Genomic DNA, 22,518 nt, shown 5'->3' with positions numbered 1-22,518 from the left:
TATATAAATTTTGTTCTGAAGGGAAAAAAGTTTACTGAGGAATGTGGTTTTTTCCTTCATGGAAAAAATGGATCATTTTTAGTAGTTTATTTAGTTGAAGCATCAACCTAAACAATGAAATTTACGTTTTGTTGGATCATTTAACAAGTTGTATGAAACCTTGTAACAATTTTACAGTAAGAACCAGCATTCACTTTAATTCTCTTTGGGTGATTTTCTGGAGAGCAGAACCTTAATTTCTAGTACTTAGATGTTCTAAGTACTTATCATTTTTCTAACTCAAGGCTTTTAAATTTTTTGTAAATCTATAGATACATAGTGACTCACATGATGGGAATTCAATGTATATTTAGATCATATTTATTAAGTAGGATCATCAAAATCCACATAGCACGTGCGGGTATTTCCGAATATAAAATAGAATATAATTGATATGAATATAATAGAGGGAAACATTCCACATGGGAAAAATAAATATATAAAAAACAAAGATGTCTGCCTGTGTCTGTATACATGCGGGTGTGTGTGTGTGTGTGTGTGTGTGTGTGTGTGTGTGTGTGTGTGTATGGGGGGGGGGGGGGGTGCGCGCCTGTCCTTTTTTCCCTCTAAGGTCTTTCCGCTCCCAGGATAGGAATGACTCCTTACCCTCTCCCTTAAAACCCACATCCTTTCGTCTTTCCCTCTCCTTCCCTCTCTCCTGATGAAGTGACCATGGGTTGCGAAAGCTTGAATATTTGTGTGTGTTTTTTATTTTTATCAACATTTCTATCATCTATCTTTCTTGTTTGGTAAGTTAAAGCATCTTTGTTTTTTATATATAGAATATAATTGTATAGATAAAAGATTTAGCTCAGCAAATGGCAGCTGGAGAAAACGCACAGAGGAGTTAAGGAAATGTGCAAGATTTTGGAACAAGTGGCTGCTTCTTCTTGCAGGGGTAAAAGGGGAAGGAAGACGATGAAGGAAAAGGACTGCTGAGGTTTAGGAAATGGGAAGAGACATGGAAAAGTCCCCCAGTGCACCACATCATGGGAGACTTACTAGATGGGATGAGAAACTGGATAGCTTAAAAATCTTCTCACCAAGTGGCAGCATAAGGAAACACATATAAAAGTTAAGGTAAGAAAACATTTAAGGTTTCAAGTATATGGTAGGTAACATGTTTATATCAACAGCAATTTATTACCAGTTTTAAGATAATAGCTTAATATTCCTTTAATTCTTATTTTTCCTTGTTTGGGATTGGGGATGATGAGGCGCTGAGTCCATATTTCACCTTTGTTTTGATTTTCTATTCCATACAATTATCAATTTGTGACATCATTATAAACTAGAAAGCTAAACCTCTACAATATATGAAGCGGTTATTATTAAAATACACAATTTAAGCAACAGATGTTCAAGTGAGTACTTATAAAGGTGAAACATTAAAACTCTGTCCTCACTTAGTACTGTGACATATTTAATGCTTTTACATTCAAAAATTTGTTTGTACTTATATAGTACATACTGTTGTAGTTCGTTTTGTGGTCTTCAATTTCAAGGCTAGTTTGGTGCAGCTCTCCACACTATCTTATGGAAGCCTCCTCATCTCTGTGAAACTACTGCAACCTGCACGTGTTTACTATAGTCACATCCTCATATTGTCTACCATTTTACCCCTTCCCCTCCCCCCATCCACACTGCACAAAAGAAACTTACATTACAAACCTGATGATTCCTCGATGCCTTGTGGTATATCACGTCAATGGGCTCCTCCTTTTAGTAAAGTTGTTTCACAAAGCTCTTTTATCCACAAGCAGTTGCAATGCTTCTTCATTAAGTACTTATTCTATCCCTCTAGCTTTCAATGTAATTCTATAACCCCACATTTCAAAACCTTATAGTCTCTTGTGTCTTCATGGGCTTTCTCAGTGTAATAATTCTTGAGTTTGTTGCTGGATTCTAAAATCAACACAACATGATATTTCAGCGATTTCTGTGATCTTTGGGAGAACACAGCAGTTGCTGCTGCCAAGTTCCACTGAAAACTGATGCTAAGGCTGCAAACAGTTGTCCTATATAGGCCTCCATACAATAAACAATGCTTGCACTGCCCACCACAGTTGCTGTGCCCAAGACTGGGCCAGTGGCACTGAAGTCAGTGATGTATTACACTCGGAGACTATCTTCGAATACTCAGGCTGGCCCCACCAGAGCGCGTGAAAAATTGGAGATAACAGAAGACTGTTTCATCAAGGAGCATGTGATGAAATTTTACAAGATTCTGATAGTTGCTTGTACTTCTAGATTTTTGACCAGCATTTATAAAGAGGCAACTGAAATTAGATTGGCAGGTAATTTGATTCATAAAGAAAAGGTTTCACTATTACCACGATGTGGAACCCTGTACTACTTCATATCAAAACACAATACTCTTTCGAAGAGTGTCTTCGAGTGCAATATATTGTCAGTATCAGAGTTCTACTAGCGGTGAGACCACAAGCCCAGTATCAAGAGCAACAACTGTGGCAGGCAGTGCATGCACCATGTATGGTATGGAAGCCAACAGGACAACAATGGGATTGGTTTTCAATGGGACTCAGTGGCAGGAGGAGCAGCAGCAGCATTCTCCTGAAGTCGGTGGACAGCCATTACATATCGTTGCTCGGTTTTATTTTTGCTGGTATTCACTTTATAGCCTCATTGAAAGGCACAATCCATTCTGTTTGGCTGATCATCTGAGACAGACCACCACCCATTTCAACTACTGTTTTTATTTCACGGCCTTCAACTTGAAGAACTGCAATCTGGCTCCAGTAAAAGTTGTAGGCAATCTTTCACACTCTGTATTTTATCCCTGGTAACTTCAGAATTTCAAATAGCGTATTCCAGTCAACATTGTTAAAAAGAGATGGTGTTGCTGTTCCTATGTTTCTCTGGAACCAAAATTAATGATCCCCAACAAGGTTGGCTGCTACTAGTCATTCCATCTTTCAGTATATACTTTGTGTCAGTGTTTTGAAACTAAGCCTTAGTTAAGTAACGTTTCAGTAATATTCAGATTTGCCAGTGCCTGCCTTATGTGTGCAGGAATATTACATTCTCTTCTGAGGTTTGATGATATTTTGCTTATCTCATGTATTCCACATTGCTGTTGTGCTCTTCAGTCGGAAGACTCGTTTGACACAGCTCTCCACGCTACTCTATCCTCTGCAAGCCTCTTCACCTCTGAGTAACTGCTGCAACTTACATCCCTTCTGCCTGTGACTTTCACCGTACAAACTGCTGTGTGTACTTTTTCTGGCAGTTATACACCTCTGTGGCCTCTATCTTACTTCGCAACTGCTTGTGAGCATACCTCACTGTAAACAGGAACGCGCCTGGCTGTAACTTGCACGCACAGAAATATTGCAACAAAACTGACTTTTCCTATCCCAAACAGTAGTGCCGCTACACTATTTTGGTTACAATAATGCATTCACTATGCTGTTAATACTAGCATATCTGTGTTCCTATTTTTTATTCATTATTAAACCTACTCCTGAATTACCCCTATTTGATTTTGTATTTATAACCCTGTACTGACCTGACCAGAAGTCCTGTTACTCCTGCCACCAAACTTCACTAACTCCCACTATATGTAACTTTCTCATATCCATTTCTGTTTTTAAATTTTCCTAAACTACCTGCCTGATTAAAGGATCTGACATTCCACACACTAATTTGTAGATTGTCAGTTTTGTTTCTCCTGATAACATCCTCCTGAATAGTCCCTGGCCAGAGATCCGAATGGGGGACATTTTACCTCCGGAATATTTTACCCAAGAGGATGCCATCATCATTTAACCATACAGTGGGGCTGCATGCCCTTGGGAAAAATTACGGCTGTAGTTTCCCGTTGCTTTCAGCTGTTTGCAGTACCAGCACAACAGGCCCATTTGGTTGATGCTACAACATCAGATCCAGACTGCTGGCCCTAAAGTACTGAAAAGGTTGCTGCCCCTCTTCTGGAATCACATGTTTGTCTGGCCTCTCTGTTGTGTTTGCTCTTTTGTACAGCTACCTGGATCACTGAGGCATGCAAGCCTCCCCACCAAAACAGCAAGGTCCATGGTTCATGGGGGCTATTCCACATACCAATATGGAATAGTATTGCCATTGTTGATACTCCCAATGATAATAATAATTCAGAGGAAATCTTATCTTCTCCAGATTCATTGTAACAGTAGCCAACATCACAATGCTGATATTATGGCACGTTTGAAACAACGGCTTTGCATTTACCAAAGACATGCAGGTATTGTCCAATTTATTTAGTTCCCCATCTCCTCAAGATCTTACCTTCATGGAATTTATTCATCTTTAATCTGCATTTCACAACTAAAATTATGGTTAAAGTTCATATATGCTTCTGGAAATTATTTACATTTTGTCATCTGGTTTACCTGTGCTGCTGTTACGTACACTGTCTTTCACGGTTCTCAAACCTAGAGTTGGTAATGATTAAATTGTGCTTTGTGCCCTTAGCATTCTCATGTGCAGTTCAAGTTCACCTAATATTTTTCCTCCTCTTTGTTTTCCTACTACTGAATTCCAATCACCTATCACAAACATTCTTACCCCTTGATGCACTGCGTAATTTCTTTTATCACTTCATATTTTTTTCCGATCTGTTCATCATCTGTGGCTCTAAAGGGCTCTTGTACTAACATCATCAGTCATCACAAAGCATCCATGTGAGCTAAGATTCATAATGCTGTCAGTAACTAAATAGACCCACATGCTAAGAGGAAATCGGGGAGACAGTGTATATTAGAAAGTACTGACAGTTCTCCATATGGTAAGAACTCACCAACAATTCTGCCTCTCAATTTTATGGCTTTTTAAGGAACATTTTCTTTTTGATATGACTAAACCTAATTGTTAGAGTGCTACAATTTTTGGTAAAGTTGCAAGGCAGTTCTCAATTGGCTCCTTAAAAAAAAAGCATGGCACTGAAAGGCTTGAGAAATTATGCTTTAGACAGAATACAAGAATCTAGACCGAATTTTCACTCTGCAGTGGCATATGCATCAGTTTGAAACTACCTGGCAGATTAAAATTGTTTGCCACACTGGAACTCTAACCTGGGACTTTGCCTTTCACAGACAGCTACTCAGCCGATACAGCACTTGTCGACGAAAAATAAAAGGTCCCAGGTTTGGGGCCCTGTCCAAAACACAGTTTTAAATGGTCATTCAAGTTTCAGAAACACCACAGTCCACCACAGAATGGAAATTTGTTCTGGAAGCATTCCCCTGGCAGTGGCTAAGCCAATTCTCCCCAACATCCTTTCTTCCAGTCATGGAAGATATGCAGAAGAGCTTCTGTGATGTTTGGGAGAAGGGAAGCTGTGAGAGGGGGTCAGAAGTCGTGCTCAGACAGTGCAATTGGTAAGCACTTGGTCACGAAATGGAAAGGTTCCAGGTTCGAGTCCCAGTGTGACACAAAGTTTTACTCTGCCAGAAAGTTTGGTAATATAGTTAAATAACCAGAATAAAATATTTTCTTAATCTTGAAGCACCTGTACCAGAAAAAGCATTCCACTCAAGAATGACCAAGAAAATATGTTTCCTTATTCATATTCAGTACTATGCTGGAATTTTTACACCAATGTGCTGAACATAGCACTTGCCCACATACGCTTGCTTTTATTTTATCAAAGAATATGAAAGTATGTCTGCAATCTGGTACACTGAAGCCTGCGTAACAAACAGTTCCACTCACATTGTTGTGTGTCATCCTGGGGGAAGACCTGGGAAAGGGCATGCGCCGTGGCCAGCAGTGCCACTATACCAGTGACTGGGCTTGTTGCACCTGGCACCACCTGGTCAAACATAGACGTGGAATCCATTCGGGCTGAAACCATGATGACTGTTCTGTTTTCATAAGCGGCATCTGGACGATTTCGTGAGAGAGCTGGTAGGCTCACCCAAACGTTACGGTCAATAAGAGCGTCACACACGTGGACTGTAAAAGGAGACAGTTTATCTCTAGTGAATATTTTGCATAATGAGATAAAAACAGAATATGCACTACATGTGATAACTTAAGCAAACACACATACAGGTTAAGTTACTTATACACATCAGGAAATTGCTCATTTTTGTGTCAGTGCAAGTCTTGAGTAGTGCATACCATTTTATTTCTCTGTATAAAATTTATGAAGACACTTACCATTTTCCAGTTCTGATCAGTTGCTAAAATCAAATTTTACAACAGAGTAAATCTATTGAGAAGCTACTGTTTAAACAATAATCAATTAGAAGTATTTGTTATCGTACAACTAGAGAGATTAGAGCACAGTCCTTACCTGAGTTTAAAATAACAGTATGAAAGCACACTATCATTTTACAATAAGCTGTAACACAATCATTAGGAACTAATTTGCGACATTGAAATTCTATGTGTCTTTGCTCAATTACGACACACAAAATATAAGGGGAGACAGCTAAGACGAGAACTTTTGAAAAAATATGCTGTTGCAAAACTTGACATAATGTCTTGAAGAAAATCTGCAATCACAAGTTGTGAAACATATTTATATTGCCTGTCATGATTGCACTAATTTTTTAAAATGAACTCTTTCAGTTCAAAATGAAACATCAACAGATCTGACTATACTGGTTATATAGGATGCAGCATTTAAATTTCACTGATATGAACGGGTTATTTTTGTAACTTATAGCATCAGATCTGAGGATGATTCATGTTGAAACAAAATAACGCATTAAAAAAAATCAATGCAATCACAACGGACAATAAAAAATCTAAATGATTGTGTGGGTACCATTGCCAAAACTGTACTACTGAAAAGGTGAACTCAACCCCTTTGTAGCACGAACTAATGTGGTCTAATACTTGGTACAGCCACATTCCATCTACAACTAGTGCCAATTGATGCTTGCAAAATACAGAAGTCCTTAACTTCACAACAAATAATTTTCAGAGTGTAATGGTTGTACCATAAAAAGTAGTAGGTGAGCTTGACAAAAGAAACTATCAGCTCACACACATCTTTTAACATTACTCATTGAAACTATAAATTATAACTCACAACTTCATTCATTCATCTTCCATATATCCTATATGACGAAAGAGCCTCTACACAGTGTACCAAGTCAAAATATACACCATTATAGAGATGCAACTTCTGTAAATGAAATTATTAAAAACTAAGACCATCCACTGTCAATGTTCCTAGAACATTGTTGTCACACTTACTTTATCATCCAACAATCTTCACAATTATAAACTCATATCTGAACCAAAACAAATTGAAATAGGTGTTCCACAGGGCAGCATTCTGGGCCCATTGTTATTTCTAATTTATATCAATGATATACAGGCTCCAGACAGCTCAGCCAAAATTCTACTATTTGCAGATGACACGAATATCATAATTAGTGATATAAAAGAATCAGTGTGTACTACAACAGAAAAAATGCTCTCATACATACAGTCATGGTTTTATTCAAATAAGCTGACATTAAATACAAAGAAAACAAACTTTATACAGTATGGAAGCAAGTGTCAAGGGGAAAATATGTGCCTTATGCTGGATAGCAAACAAATAGAAAAAATGTGCACCACAAAGTTTCTGGGAATGCGAATTGACCACGATTTAAACTGGAATGAACACAGTGTATATCTTACTCAGAAACTTAGCTCAGCATGTTTTGCGTTTAGAATAATATCCAAGGTATGTAGCAAAGAATGTATTAGAGCGGTGTACTTTAGTTATTCCCAATCAGTTGCAAGCTATGGCATAAGTTTTTGGGGAAAAACCAGGTCAAGACTAAATGACATTTTTATTATGCAAAAAAGAGCTATTCATATCATGACACACAGCCCACCACAAACTCACTGTAGACCCTTATTCAAACAACTAAAGATACTGACAATACCATCGATATATATTTTTAAATGCCTGGAAATGATCAATAAAAATAACTGCGACCTCCAAACCACCTCAAGCTACCATGATCACAATACAAGGCATTGTAAAGACTTCCACATTTCCTATGTAGCAAAAACTAGAAGTCAGAAACATGTTAGCCACTTAGGAATAAAGCTTTTAAATGCACTCCCATCTCAAATTAAAGAATTGAAAGGCAAAAATAATTTCAAGTGTGAGGTAAAAAAATACTTGATGGAAAAATGCAACTACGGTATAAATGAATACCTGTCTCAGACTGTGTATTGAAACCTGTACTTATTTTTTAAAAATTCACACTAATTTAATTACGTTTTCAACTTCGTAATTATAGTACTTATGAAAAATCTGTTAAATATCCGTAATACGTTTTGTGTATAAGGCGTAGTTCCTGATCTATAATTGTTTATCATGAGCACGTACTTTTGTTTTTGTGTAATAAGTTCTTGTACACTACTTATGTACTACGTCTGTGGAATTTGTTTTGCTGTTTGTATATGTTTGTCCATTTATTATGTGTATGTGGTGTTATGTGTTTTTTTGTAATCAAATGACAAACCCTATATCACATGTGCCATCTATTGGATGCTAAATAAATAAATAAATAAAACATCCAAGAACGCTGCAAATCGGTGCCTTACACATTTAGCAAAGACACCAATACTTTAAGAATCCTACTGCTTTTCTTGTTAGATTCAACTGCTTTTCATTAGCAACAACATATGGTGCTTATCAATTTCACAGGTACACTGATTAATGCTGAAGGATAGCTATTGTGTACTGTATGAAGGTAGCTAACAAACAATCTTCTTCTTCTTCTTATTATTATTATTCTTTCTTTTCTCAAACGTTATGCCTGGTCAAAAATAAAAGTGACGCGGACCTTGATCAAGCATGACTTCCTTTTAACTGTACGGTATATGTTACATTGCATTTAGGAACTTTCGGGTTATTGAACATGTATCAATAATTACGGATTTCTGTAGTTGTATATATACGTTTGGATGTAGCTGTATTGCGTTGATGTACTGGTGGATATTGTGCGGTATGACTCCTGTAGTTGATAGTATAATCGGTATAATGTCAACTTTATCCTGATGCCACATATCCTTGACTTCCTCAGCCAGTTGGATGTATTTTTCAATTTTTTCTCCTGTTTTCTTCTGTATATTTGTTGTATTGGGTATGGATATTTCGATTAGTTGTGTTAATTTCTTCTTTTTATTGCTGAGTATGATGTCAGGTTTGTTATGTGGTGTTGTTTTATCTGTTATAATGGTTCTGTTCCAGTATAATTTGTATTCATCATTCTCCAGTACATTTTGTGGTGCATACTTGTATGTGGGAACGTGTTGTTTTATTAGTTTATGTTGTATGGCAAGTTGTTGATGTATTATTTTTGCTACATTGTCATGTCTTCTGGTGTATTCTGTATTTGCTTGTATTGTACATCCGCTTGTGATGTGATCTACTGTTTCTATTTGTTGTTTGCAAAGTCTGCATTTACCTGTTGTGGTATTGGGATCTTTAATAATATGCTTGCTGTAATATCTTGTGTTTATTGTTTGATCCTGTATTGCAATCATGAATCCTTCCGTCTCCCTGTATATATTGCCTTTTCTTAGCCATATGTTGGATGCGTCTTGATCGATGTGTGGCTGTGTTAGATGATACGGGTGCTTGGCATGTAGTGTTTTCTTTTTCCAATTTACTTTCTTCGTATCTGTTGATGTTATGTGATCTAAAGGGTTGTAGAATTGGTTATGAAATTGCAATGGCGTAGCCGATGTATTTATATGAGTGATTGCTTTGTGTATTTTGCTAGTTTCTACTCATTCTATAAAGAATTTTCTTAAATTGTCTACCAGTCCATAATGTAGGTTTTTTATGTCGATAAATCCCCTTCCTCCTTCCTTTCTGCTTAATGTGAATCTTTCTGTTGCTGAATATATGTGATGTATTCTATATTTGTGGCATTGTGATCGTGTAAGTGTATTGAGTGCTTCTAGTTCTGTGTTACTCCATTTCACAACCCCACATGAATAGGTCAATATTGGTATAGCGTAAGTATTTATAGCTTTTGTCTTGTTTCTTGCTGTCAATTCTGTTTTCAGTATTTTTGTTAGTCTTTGTCTATATTTTTCTTTTAGTTCTTCTTTAATATTTGTATTATCTATTCTATTTTTGCCTGTATCCTAGATATTTATAGGCATCTGTTTTTTCCATCGCTTCTATGCAGTCGCTTTGGTTATCCAGTAAGTAATCTTCTTGTTTAGTGTGTTTTCCCTTGACTATGCTATTTTTCTTACATTTGTCTGTTCCAAAAGCCATATTTATATCATTGCTGAATACTTCTGTTATCTTTAGTAATTGGTTGAGTTGTTGATTTGTTGCTGCCAGTAGTTTTAGATCATCCATGTATAGCAAATGTGTGATTTTGTGTTGGTATGTTCCAGTAATATTATATCCATAATTTGTATTATTTAGCATGTTGGATAGTGGGTTCAGAGCAAGGCAGAACCAGAAAGGACTTAATGAGTCTCCTTGGTATATTCCACACTTAATCTGTATTGGCTGTGATGTGATATTATTTGAATTTGTTTGGATATCAGGTGTGGTTTTCCAATTTTTCATTACTATGTTTAGCAACTGTATCAATTTAGGATCTACTTTATATATTTCCAATATCTGTAGTAACCATGAGTGGGGTACACTATCAAAAGCTTTTTGGTAATCAATGTATGTGTAGTGTAGCGACCTTTGTTTAGTTTTAGCTTGATATGTCACCTCTGCATCTATTATCAGTTGCTCTTTACATCCTCGTGCTCCTTGGCAGCAGCCTTTTTGTTCTTCATTTATAATTTTGTTCAGTGTTGTATGTGTCATTAATTTCTGTGTAATGACTGAAGTTAATATTTTGTATATTGTTGGTAGGCATGTTATGGGGCGATATTTTGCTGGGTTTGCTGTGTCTGCTTGATCTTTAGGTTTCAGATAAGTTATTCCTTGTGTAAGTGTATCAGGGACTGTGTATGGGTCTGCAATGTAACTGTTAAATAATTTAGTTAGATGTTAATGTCTTGAGGTGAACTACTTTAGCCAGAAATTTGCTATTTTATCTTTTTCAAGGGCTTTCCAATTGTGCGTAGAATTAATTGCTTGGGTGACTTCATGTTGCAAAATTATCAATTCAGGCATTTGTGGTATCATCTTGTATGTGTCTGTTTCTGCTTGTATCCACCGTGTTATGTTGTACCGGGTTTGACCATATGTTGCTCCAGAAGTGTTCCATGTCTGTTATGTTTGGTGGATTGTCTATTTTAATGTGTGTGTTATCTATTGTCTGGTAAAATTTCTTTCAGTTTGTGTTGAATGTTTGGTTTTGTTTCCTTCTATTTTCACTTTTTTTGTATCTTGTAAGTCGTTTGGCTAATGCTTGTAATTTCTGCTTCTCTTCATCTAATTGCTCTATCGCTTCTTGTTGTGAGATTTTACCTAACCTTTTTCGTTTTTTGTCTGATATTTCATTTCTTATAAATTGTGTTAGCTGTCCGATATCTTTTCTCAGTTTTTCTATTCTGATCTGCAGCCTGTGTTGCCAGGCTGGTTTTGTGGGTTTCTTCTGTGTATTGGTTGGTTCTGATCTCTGCCTAGTGTGTATATTTAGTGTAGTGAGTGCTCCGATATAAACCAGTAGTTGTAACTCTTCCATAGTTGTATTTCCATTTATTTTGTTGTGTATGACTGTGTTGATATTTGTTGTTGTTGTTGTTTCGACTTGTGGGTTATTTGGGGGTCTATGCAAAAATGGTCTAATGTCTGTATTTGTGTCTTTGTATTCTATATATGTCAGCTGAAATTTTTCTTCTATATCTAACATGTGTGTCACTTCGTGTTCTATTTGTGCTTGTTTTGGTGGCTGTCTTAAGATTTCGTTTTCCTCTGATTGTTTAATTGATGCGTGTTGTTCTTTGTTTGTTTGCTCTGGGATGTTTGAGTCCATTACTGTATTTTCTTCTTCTTCTGATTGCACATTATTTTGTTCCAGCATTTGTTGTACTTGTTGTTTGATGTTTTCTAATTCTGACTGGGGTATCCTGTTTGTTTTTTTTTTTTTTATTACATGGATCTGATCAGCAAGTCGTTATTCTGCTAAAAATATTAATTCTGGGTATCTGGTACTAAATGTTATGTATACTTGTGATCTGTATCCAGTTGTGTTGGTTCCTAAGTTTGTTGCTTGGTAATAACAGATCATGAGGTGTCTGTTAACTTCATCTGACCATCTCTGTCTTTGTTTTCCTTCTAGAGTGGTTGCAGGAAGCATATCCTGCAAAACACCTCTATTTGAATTTAAATCATTTCCCGTGTGGCTAGCAGTGTCGTTACCATTGTGAACGGGCATAGGGTTCAAGCGTCGTCCCCGACCATGACAGCGCTTGTCCGAGGCTTCATTAGTTCTGTCCTGAACCAACTAATCACACTAAAAGGGGGGTTAGCCCTAGTAGTGGTTTGTTCTTTTCGTCACCTTTTATGACTGGCAGAACATACCGGAGGCCTATTCTTTTCCCGGGCCTCCACGGGGTTATTATTATTATTTCTTTACTTTCTCAGACGTTAAGTCTGGTTGAGAATGGAAAGTGACGCGGACCTTGATCAAGCGTCACTTCCTATTAACTGTACGGTATGTGTTATATTGCATTTAGGAACTTTCGGGTAATTGAACATGTATCAATAATTACGGATTTCTGTAGTTGTATATATATGTTTGGATGTAGCTGTATTGCATTGATGTACTGGTGGATATTGTGTGGTATGACTCCTGTAGTTGATAGTATAATTGGTATGATGTCAACTTTATCCTGATGCCACATGTCTTTGACTTCCTCAGCCAGTTGGATGTATTTTTCAATTTTTTCTCCTGTTTTCTTTTGTATATTTGTTGTATTGGGTATGGATATTTCGATTAGTTGTGTTAATTTCTTCTTTTTATTGGTGATTATGATGTCAGGTTTGGTATGTGGCGTTGTTTTATCTGTTATAATGGTTCTGTTCCAGTATAATTTGTATTCATCATTCTCCAGTACATTTTGTGGTGCATACTTGTATGTAGGAACTTGTTTTAAAAGTTTATGTTGTAAGGCAAGCTGTTGATGTATTATTTTTGCGACATTGTCATGTCTTCTGGGGTATTCTGTATTTGCTAGTATTGTACATCCGCTTGTGATGTGATCTACTGTTTCTATTTGTTGTTTACAAAGTCTGCATTTATCTGTTGTGGTATTGGGATCTTTAATAATATGCTTGCTGTAATACCTGGTGTTTATTGTTTGATCCTGTATTGCAATCATGAATCCTTCTGTCTCACTGTATATATTGCCTTTTCTTAGCCATGTGTTGGATGCGTCTTGATCGATGTGTGGCTGTGTTAGATGATACGGGTGCTTGCCATGAAGTGTTTTCTTTTTCCAATTTACTTTCTTCGTATCTGTTGATGTTATGTGGTCTAAAGGGTTGTAGAGGTGGTTATGAAATTGTAGCGGTGTAGCCGATGTATTTATATGAGTGATTGCTTTGTGTATTTTGCTAGTTTCTGCTCGTTCTATAAAGAATTTTCTTAAATTGTCTACCTGTCCATAATGTAGGTTTTTTATATCGATAAATCCCCTTCCTCCTTCCTTTCTGCTTAATGTGAATCTTTCTGTTGCTGAATGTATGTGATGTATTCTATATTTATGGCATTGTGATCGTGTAAGTGCATTGAGTGCTTTATTATTATTATTATTATTATTATTATTACTATTGTTATTATTGTTGTTGTGTTACGTGTGTATCAAGTGTCCAAAAACTGGAGAGGATTCCTGCCTTAGGCAAGACACAGTTCTGTAGTTTTGTTTCCATCCAGACATGTTTTGGCACTTTTTGTCAATCCTCAGTAGGTTTATTTGTTTATTTTTTTGTGCAAAATTGTTGTTACATGTTAACCACTTGTCGCGGTTATTGTCAAATAGAGAGAGAGAGAGAGAGAGAGAGAGAGAGAGAGAGAGAGAGAGAGAGCGAGAGAGGGGGGGGGGGACGGAGGAGTAGAGGGAATGGTGTGGAGGTGTGGAGCACAGGAGGAGAATTTAATTATTGAGGGTGACAATATGAAGTTTTGGGGTGGGGTCACTTGTATAGTTCCTCTATTGTGGGAAAAAGTGTTTTATTGCATAGTAATGTGTATTTGTTTATTAATTTCCTTCCTTGGGCTACTGATTTTTGGATGTAATAATTTTCTTCTATTGTTAGTTTTTGGTGTAGGTCACTACTAACTTTAATAATTTTCTGTGTTCATTGGATGGAGATTCTGTGCTAGTAGGTGACCAGCAAATGCTGAGTGAGAGCTATTACTTTTCAATGCTCTGAGATGTTCTGTATACCTGGTTCTAATATTCCTGCATTTTTGACCCACATACACAAAATGACAGACTGGGAAAACATACTGAGTGGCTGTATTTGACAGTATTGGTGGTACATTTTCCCAGTCTGTACTGCGTTGTGTTATGGATTCAGTATGCTATGTTGAGTCCTTGTCTCTTCAGTGTATTGCCTACCCTGTGTGTAACTTTCTTGTTATAGGTGATTACGTGCCATTTGTTGCTTTCTGTCCACTGATTTGTTGTGAGATGTGTCGTATTTGTGTATGTTATGTTTCCTGATTATGTGTTGCCTGTTTCTGTATTTTTAGTTTATTTCATCTACTGTCTTTGGGTCATATCCATCTTCCTGAGCTGTGTGTTATATTGTATTCAGTTCTTCAGTGCGGCCATGTTTGTTCATAGATGTTTTGTTCAGTGTGTGTGGCAAATATCTCGAAACTGGATTGTTTATGGGTTATGTGGTGACTGGACTGGTTATGAATGTTGGTGCTGATGATTGTACATTTCCTATAAATTGTGAACTCATGTTTGTTGTTTCTCTTGTTAATGGTGAGGTCTAAGAAATTTAGTTTTCTGTGTTCAATGGTGAACTATATTTGTGATTAGATAGTGTTTATGTCTTTGTGGGCTTCTTTTATATGAGACAGTGATTCATCTATCTACACATTATAATTCCCATATATCTGCAGCAATATTTTGTTTTGTACTGCACTGGTTTAACTATTTTGTCAAAGGATTTTCTGTGTGACTGATGAAAATTTCAGCTGGGAGGCCACAGATTGCAGATCCCACAGATAGTCGTTCTTATTGCAGGTAAAACTTGTTGCTGAATATGAAGTAGTTTTGTTCTATAATGAGCATGAGTATGGTTGATATTTGTTCTATTTTTTTGCACATATGTTTCCTGGTAACTGCAAGATTCTTTATATGATGTTGGTGCTTTCTTCTGTTGAAATGTGACTGTGCATGGGCAGTGTGACAAATGAAATTAATGTCACTGTGTTTGCAATGTTTTCATTACTTCTATTAAGCCACTCGAGTCCTTTACACTTCTGTTTTCAGTGTGCTTGTATTTGTCTGTGTCCGTTTTGATAGCTGAGTGGTCAGCGCAGCGAATTGTCACACTGGGGCCCGGGTTTGATTCCCGGCTGGGTTGGAGATTTTCTCCATTCAGGGACTGGGTGTTGTGTTGTCCTCATTATCATTTCATCATCATCAGTGGAAGGCAACAGGAAATCACCACTGGAATCACTTCCCAAGACGCTCAAGCGGTGGACCTCACTGATGAGGCTTCCCCCATGACAAGACCTTCCGTAAGGCAGAACACAGTGCGCGCGCGCACGTGTGTGTGTGTGTGTGTGTGTGTGTGTGTGTGTGTGTGTCGTTTAATATTGTGCTGGTGCATCGTTAAAGTTTATCAGTGGTCATATTAGGATATTTGGTTTGTGAATTTTAGGTAATAATTTTAGAGAGGGGCCGGGGACTTTTCTTGCATCATTATTTTCATATGTGTGTGTGTGTGTGTGTGTGTGCAAATTGTTTCTATGGTTTCCAGAGTTTTTTTTTTTTTTTGTAAGTTTCTTTGGTATCGGTTTGTTGGATCACTTGTTAATTCTGTGATGTTATTACTTGGCAAAAACAAATTTTAAAAAATGCACGCGTAACGACAACAGTGAAAGAAATACGCACATTACCTCTACACACAAACAAGGCAGAAAACACCACTATACCAAAAACTGCAAATAACACACCAAATAAGTCAGTGTACAGTGATTCTCTGCTGGAAATGAACAATAAACAGAAGAATAATAAGTATTTTGTTGTTTACAGGTGACAGGCTGTGGCTTCTGAGGTGGATTAAAAGCTACCATCATAAACAACCAATAGCATCATGTGACATAAACAAACAACTGTATATATCAAATTTATTCCCAAAATTTGCTATAAACTTAAAATGTTTAGACCCACTGTAAATGAACAATACAGAATGCCTCAAGTCAGTGACACTTCTCAACTCTGTACTGTATGCAAATTAGTGTAAAATATTTGAGAATAATTGTTCCTTTTACAAACATAAATATTTTGTGCCAAAAGTTCGTATAACACCCCCCTCCCCCCATATGTTAACATGTTACAACAATTCTGCGGAAAGAAAATCCATACTAATATTATAAATGCAAAAGTAACTGTCTGTTACACTTACACGACTAAACCACTGAGCCAGTTTGATGAAATTTGTTATGGAGATAGCTTGAACACCAGTGTAGTACAACATATTTATTGGTTTGAAGACTATAACATGAAATTTGGAACAATAATTACTCTTTGAAAAAGTCTTTTACACTCCGATTGTTGAACTTTTAACATATTTGTAAAATGCTTCTATTCTTTGACATGTTCTACATACTGTAATATGATTCAACAAAATGAATGCTATTTTTATACAATCCTCTATGTGTTTGATCCATATTTACATACTACCTGTAACTCTTTATGTTATGTTTTTACGACACTACTGCTGAATTTATTCTGATAGTATCTGGTATGGAGCAAAGAGAGAGAGAGAGAGAGAGAGAGAGAGAGAGAGAGAGAGAGAGAGAGAGAGAGAGTTAGTTTTATCTCTCTGGTATGGAGATAGCTTGACCACTGAGGTAGACCATAGAGTACTGCAGAAAGTTTTCTCTCTCTCAGTATTGTGAACATCTTTTAATATGGTATTTGTGAGTGGCATGCAAATGACACTGGCACGATGGTTGGCTACTCTTAATGTCTATAGATTATTCCATGACACTGCAAATCCAACGTTGCTGTGAGCATTTTGGTGAAAGTACAACAATAAAATCAGACGGTAAGCCCGAGAATTTAAAACTACGCTATAAGCCTCGCAAACGTAAGTCTGATTTTGCGCATAGTTCTGAAAGAGCTCAAGCTGTGAAAGTTACTCAAATCCAACAAACCTCAGAACAATCTCATGTCTGCTGGATCTTGGATGCTGGATCTTGGATACATAATGTCAGGTCGTCTTACGAGCTACAGAGACATTAGAGTAGTCACAAGTCAAATTGCATTTTAGTCACTGAGCGTCACACGTCTATCATAGCTTCCAAGACTTTTGAAGACTCACAACGGTGACATCCTTTAAAGCCTGTACCGCAAACTGAGATTCATACCTTTATCTCAATTTCAGGTCAATGGAATGAAAACTGAATCTAATATAATCTAATTTAATCTGGTGAGGCTGCATTTGATTATGATCTATTAAATAACTATGTTAATCATAAATTAGTCATCACAGAGAGTAGCATAAAAATTTAGACACAATAATGCATTAAAAAGGAAGGGAGAAATGGTTGGAATGTGTTCTGGTGGCAAAATCTTGTATCCAGTACTAGGTGAGCCAGAAAAACCCTAAAAACTATACTTCTGCGTGGATGTAATGAGTTGAGGCATTTTTTAAAAATATAATTAGAAATTATAAAGCAAGTTTTTTTTTATTCGACATACAGCAAAATAATATAAACACATTCATTATGTACCTACATACCAGCATTACATATATTTTTTATAAATACGTCTCTACACCAATATACACACACAGACATCTTGTAAAATTACTAGCTCGCTTACTCACCATCACTCATCATAATAAAACTACTCATATGTGAGCGAAGCAGCAGGTAGCAGCCAGTAAACTAATAAACCCACTGAATGTAGCTAAAAAGGTACTGAAACAAGTCTGAGTGAAAACAAACCTACAAAATGGCGACTTGCATAATGTGGAACTCCTCTCCAATTTTTCTTAGCTATCACGGAAACAAGACTAACTGCAACATTCACAAGATGAGTATCCAGAAATTTCATAACTCTCCACACTATGACCTTCTTTTAGACTATTTCAATAACACGATTAGCACACATTCGAAAAGCTGCTCGAAAATAAAGTTACTGCATTCTGAATGCTATTACATCAAAATAAGACAACTCCATTGTGAAAACTGTATCACACTGTAATAAGACACAAATGGCAAAGCCACGATGAACCAAAGTTTATTCTTCTTCCACATACAAGCAAATGACCTAGAAACAGTCCAGGTACGATACAAATAATTGCTGACAATAAGAACAAACAAGTACAAGAGCAAGTGCTGGCTGCAATCTGCTTGTGAAAAGGAGGGCTCTGGTAGTTAAGGTGGGCAGATGTTGAAACATCCACGGCCTCTGCAGAGGATGCTGTAGCCGATGACAGCTGCTGCGAGAGACTCCGGGCCAGAACTGGTGAGTACGGGGGCAAGCAGGGATGCAGTCAGTTGTGGTGGTGTGCCACCAGCCCATCACTGGCCTCAGCAACTTGGGACTGTCACCTGAATCCATTTCAGTCAGCGGCCAAACCCCCAAGCCCAGACCGCAGAGACAAGAGTGAACTGCGACGAGGGATGTGCCAAAAGTGGCAGTGGGGTGGCACGAGCAGATGCAGGAGGGTGTGTGACTGGCGACCGTGGAGCATCTCCAGGGGACTTCGATCCTCCACCGGCGTAAACTTGTAGCAACTCGAGAAGCGTGTCGAGGCATTGTCTGTGGAGGAGTCTGTGACATACTTCTTCACTCGAACCTGGAATGTGCGGACGAGACGCTCCACCGTACCACTAGTTTGGTGGGGGAAGGGGGGGTGGGAAGGAGGTGCAGTCGCGTGGCAAATGCCTCTATGGGTGTAGAAATCGTGGAAGTTCTGAGACGTGAAATGTAGACCTTTACCTATCGTAATTATATAAGGCAGTCTTTAAATAGTAGAAATTTTGGAGATGGCCTGAATCACAGCTGCGGCTGACATCAAAGGACAGCAGATAATGTATGGAAACTTAGAGAAAGCATCAACAACCAGTAATAGTTAAGGAAGGGTCCCACAAAATCAACAGGCACGTGTTCCCACGGATGCTGCAGTGTGGGCTACAGAGAAAGCATTGTGGGGGCTGCTGCCTGTTGGGTAGTACACTGACACCAAGTCAAATAAAGATGTACAATGTCACCATCAATACCAGGCCAAAACAAGTTCTGACAGGCCAATAACATAATCTACAAGAACCTCCAATGTCCTTGATGAAGGAGCACATTCCACTGTAGGATGGCTGGGATCGCAACTTTAGGTGACGGTCCGAATGTTGTTAAGAGAACATCAAATAGCAAAAGGCAGTGATAGGGCAAAATAGTTACGCAAAGGATCAGAAGCCCTGCCCGAAGGACTGTCCAGCTGACAGTGCTGAATGAGGTGAACAACTCAACGCAAAATAAGATGGGGACGGACAGCTGCTGTGATTCGGGAGCCTATAATAGGAAACCACTCCACTGTGTGTTGCACCTTAATATCTAAGTGAAAACAAAGGCGTTCAACCCTATCAAAAGTGGGATCTGGTCCCATCGGAAGCCGGGACAGCACTTTGGCACTGGTATGCTGTGCGGTGGGCCAAAGTGTATTTCACAGTCGTAGTGAGACAGCCCAGTGCTGGAGGCAATGTGCTGTTTTGTCGAGCAACAAAGCAGAAGGTCTGAACAACAAAACTGAGGGCTCATAGCCAGTAATGAAGTGGAACTTAGACCCACACAAGAACAATCAAAACTTTTTTCAAGGCATAGATGATAGCAAACACTTCGTTTTCAACTTGGGAGTAGCACTGCTGGGCGGAATTGAGTTTTTTTGACACACAAGCTATCAGACATTCAGATTAATCTTCATATCAAAGTGCTAGAATGTGCACGAATCCATATTGAGAGGCATCTGTAGCCAACGCGGCCAAGACGGAAAGTAGCCAAACATGGAGGAGAATGTAGTTTATATTTCAAAAGCATGAAGGCGTGCTCGCAGCTCAGTGTCTACTGAAAAGGAACATTCTCGTGGAAAAACTCGTGGAGGGGATAGATCAAATGCAGCCACACCCAGAAAAAGATTGTGACAGTAAACAATTGTACTGAAAAATGCTTGGAGTTCTTTGACATTTGTAGGGTGAGGCAGAGCTGTGACATGATTTCATTAAAAATAAGCACCATTCCGAGACACCTTAATACCCAAATACACAATATATTCCTGAAAAATGCATGACTTGGTCAAGTTGCATTTCAACCCTGCAGCAGGTAAGATCATGAACAAGATGCATAAGTTATGTAACTACTCTTCCATTGATGCACCTGTTATGATGATATGATTGAGATAGTTGATGCATCCCAGACTGACATTGTCAATTGTTCCAAAAAAATGCTGAAAAATTACTGGTGCACTAATCAAACAGAAGGCACTGATATTGGTACAACCCAAAGGGAGTGTTAATTACAAGAAGCCATTTCGGATCCTCATCCAAAGGAACCTGTAAATAGTCAGTTTCAGAGAAAAACTGGCCCTTAGTGAGTTTAATCAATAACTCGTCCAGATGGGGCAAGGGGTAAGTGACAATGATAGAGTGAGCATTAATTGAAACTTTTAAACTTGCCACAGGGGCAAAGCTCATCAGTCAGTTTTTAAACAATCACAAGGCGGGTAGCCCACTCACTCAATGTAATAGGTTATATGATCCCAACAACATCAGCCAGTCCAATTCTGATTTCACTTGATCACGCACAGCCCTAGAATACGGCATGCATGGGAAAAAATGGGCCACGAAGTTAGTGGCACAATTTAACACACTCGAGAAGACGTATGGGAACCCAGAACACAGAGAATCTGGCTTTCGGTAAGGGATCTGATTGAATATGAAGGACACCTTATTCAAAATAGAAAAGCACTAAAAGCACCCAGACTGAATAAATCTGCAGTAACAGCATCACAGACTACCAAAAAAGTCAAGGAATAAACCACACATCTACACATAGTGGGAGCCATAAATTGCCCCAAAATCAAAGTATGCTGCTTGTTGTAACCCACCAAATATCGAGTAACCGCAGACAAAGCCGGAGATCAGAGCACTTTGTCCATCACTTGTACTTTGATAAATAGTTTGTTACGATTCGTAAGCACCGAAGATACACATTTACCATCCATGTCCAGGTAGATACCATTTTCCTTGACTTCCGGAAGGCATTCGATACAGTTCCGCACTGTCGCCTGATAAACAAAGTAAGAGCTTACCGAATATCAGACCAGCTGTGTGGCTGGACTGAAGAGTTTTTAGCAAACAGAACACAGCATGTTGTTCTCAATGGAGAGACGTCTACAGACGTTAAAGTAACATCTGGCGTGCCACAGGGGAGTGTTATGGGACCATTGCTTTTCACAATATATATAAATGACCTAGTAGATAGCGTCGGAAGTTCCATGTGGCTTTTCCCGGATGATGCTGTAGTATACAGAGAAGTTTAGCATTAGAAAATTGCAGCAAAATGTAGGAAGATCTGCAGTGGATAGGCACTTGGTGCAGGGAGTGGCAACTGACCCTGAATAATAGACAAATGTAATGTATTGCGAATACATAGAAAGAAGAATCCTTTATTGTATGATTATATGATAGCAGAACAAACACTGGTAGCAGTTACTTCTGTAAAATATCTCTGAGTATGCATACGGGACAATCTGAAGTGGAATGATCATATAAAATTAATTGTTGGTAAGGCGGGTGCCAGGTTGAGATTCATTGGGAGAGTCCTTAGGAAATGTAGTCCATCAACAAAGGAGGTGGCTTACAAAACATTCGTTCGATCTATACTTAAGTAATGCTCATCAGTGTGGGATCTGTACCAGGTCAGGTTGATAGAGAAGATCCAAAGAAGAGCAGCGCATTTCGTCACAGGGTTATTTGGTAAGCGTTATGGAAATGTTTACCAAACTCAAGTGGCAAACTCTGCAAGAGAGGTGCTCTGCACCGTGGTGTAGCTTGCTGTCCAGGTTTCGAGAGGGTACGTTTCTGAGATATCGAATATATTGCTTCCCCCTACTTATGCCTCCCGAGGAGATCACGAATGTAAAATTAGAGAGATTCAAGCGCACACGGAGGCTTTCCGGCAGTCCCGCGAACCATACGCAACTGGAACAGGAAAGGGAGGTAATGACAGTGGCACGTAAAGTGCCCTCCCCCACACACCGTTCGGTGGCTTACGGAGTATAAATGTAGATGTAGATGTACATGTAGGGGGTGGGGAATGACACACAGATGCTACATGTCC

The 22,518-nt window shown here is 38.2% G+C and overlaps 1 protein-coding gene across 1 annotated transcript in view; it reads right to left on the bottom strand.

Annotated features, from left to right (window-relative positions):
- Positions 1 to 22,518, bottom strand: part of LOC126204387 (nicastrin) — a 102,407-nt gene that overhangs the window by 43,523 nt on the left and 36,366 nt on the right. Inside the window, exon 5 of the mRNA XM_049938758.1 lies at positions 5,749 to 5,991. Within this exon, the coding sequence (XP_049794715.1) occupies positions 5,749 to 5,991 (243 nt within the window). The remainder of the gene's footprint in view (positions 1 to 5,748; positions 5,992 to 22,518) is intronic.

Source organism: Schistocerca nitens, chromosome 9 (genome assembly GCF_023898315.1).
Source record: "Schistocerca nitens isolate TAMUIC-IGC-003100 chromosome 9, iqSchNite1.1, whole genome shotgun sequence".
Classification (NCBI taxonomy): Eukaryota; Metazoa; Arthropoda; class Insecta; order Orthoptera; family Acrididae; genus Schistocerca; species Schistocerca nitens.
The sequence above is the reverse complement of the archived record's forward strand: the minus strand, read 5'-3'. Positions and strand labels throughout refer to the sequence as shown.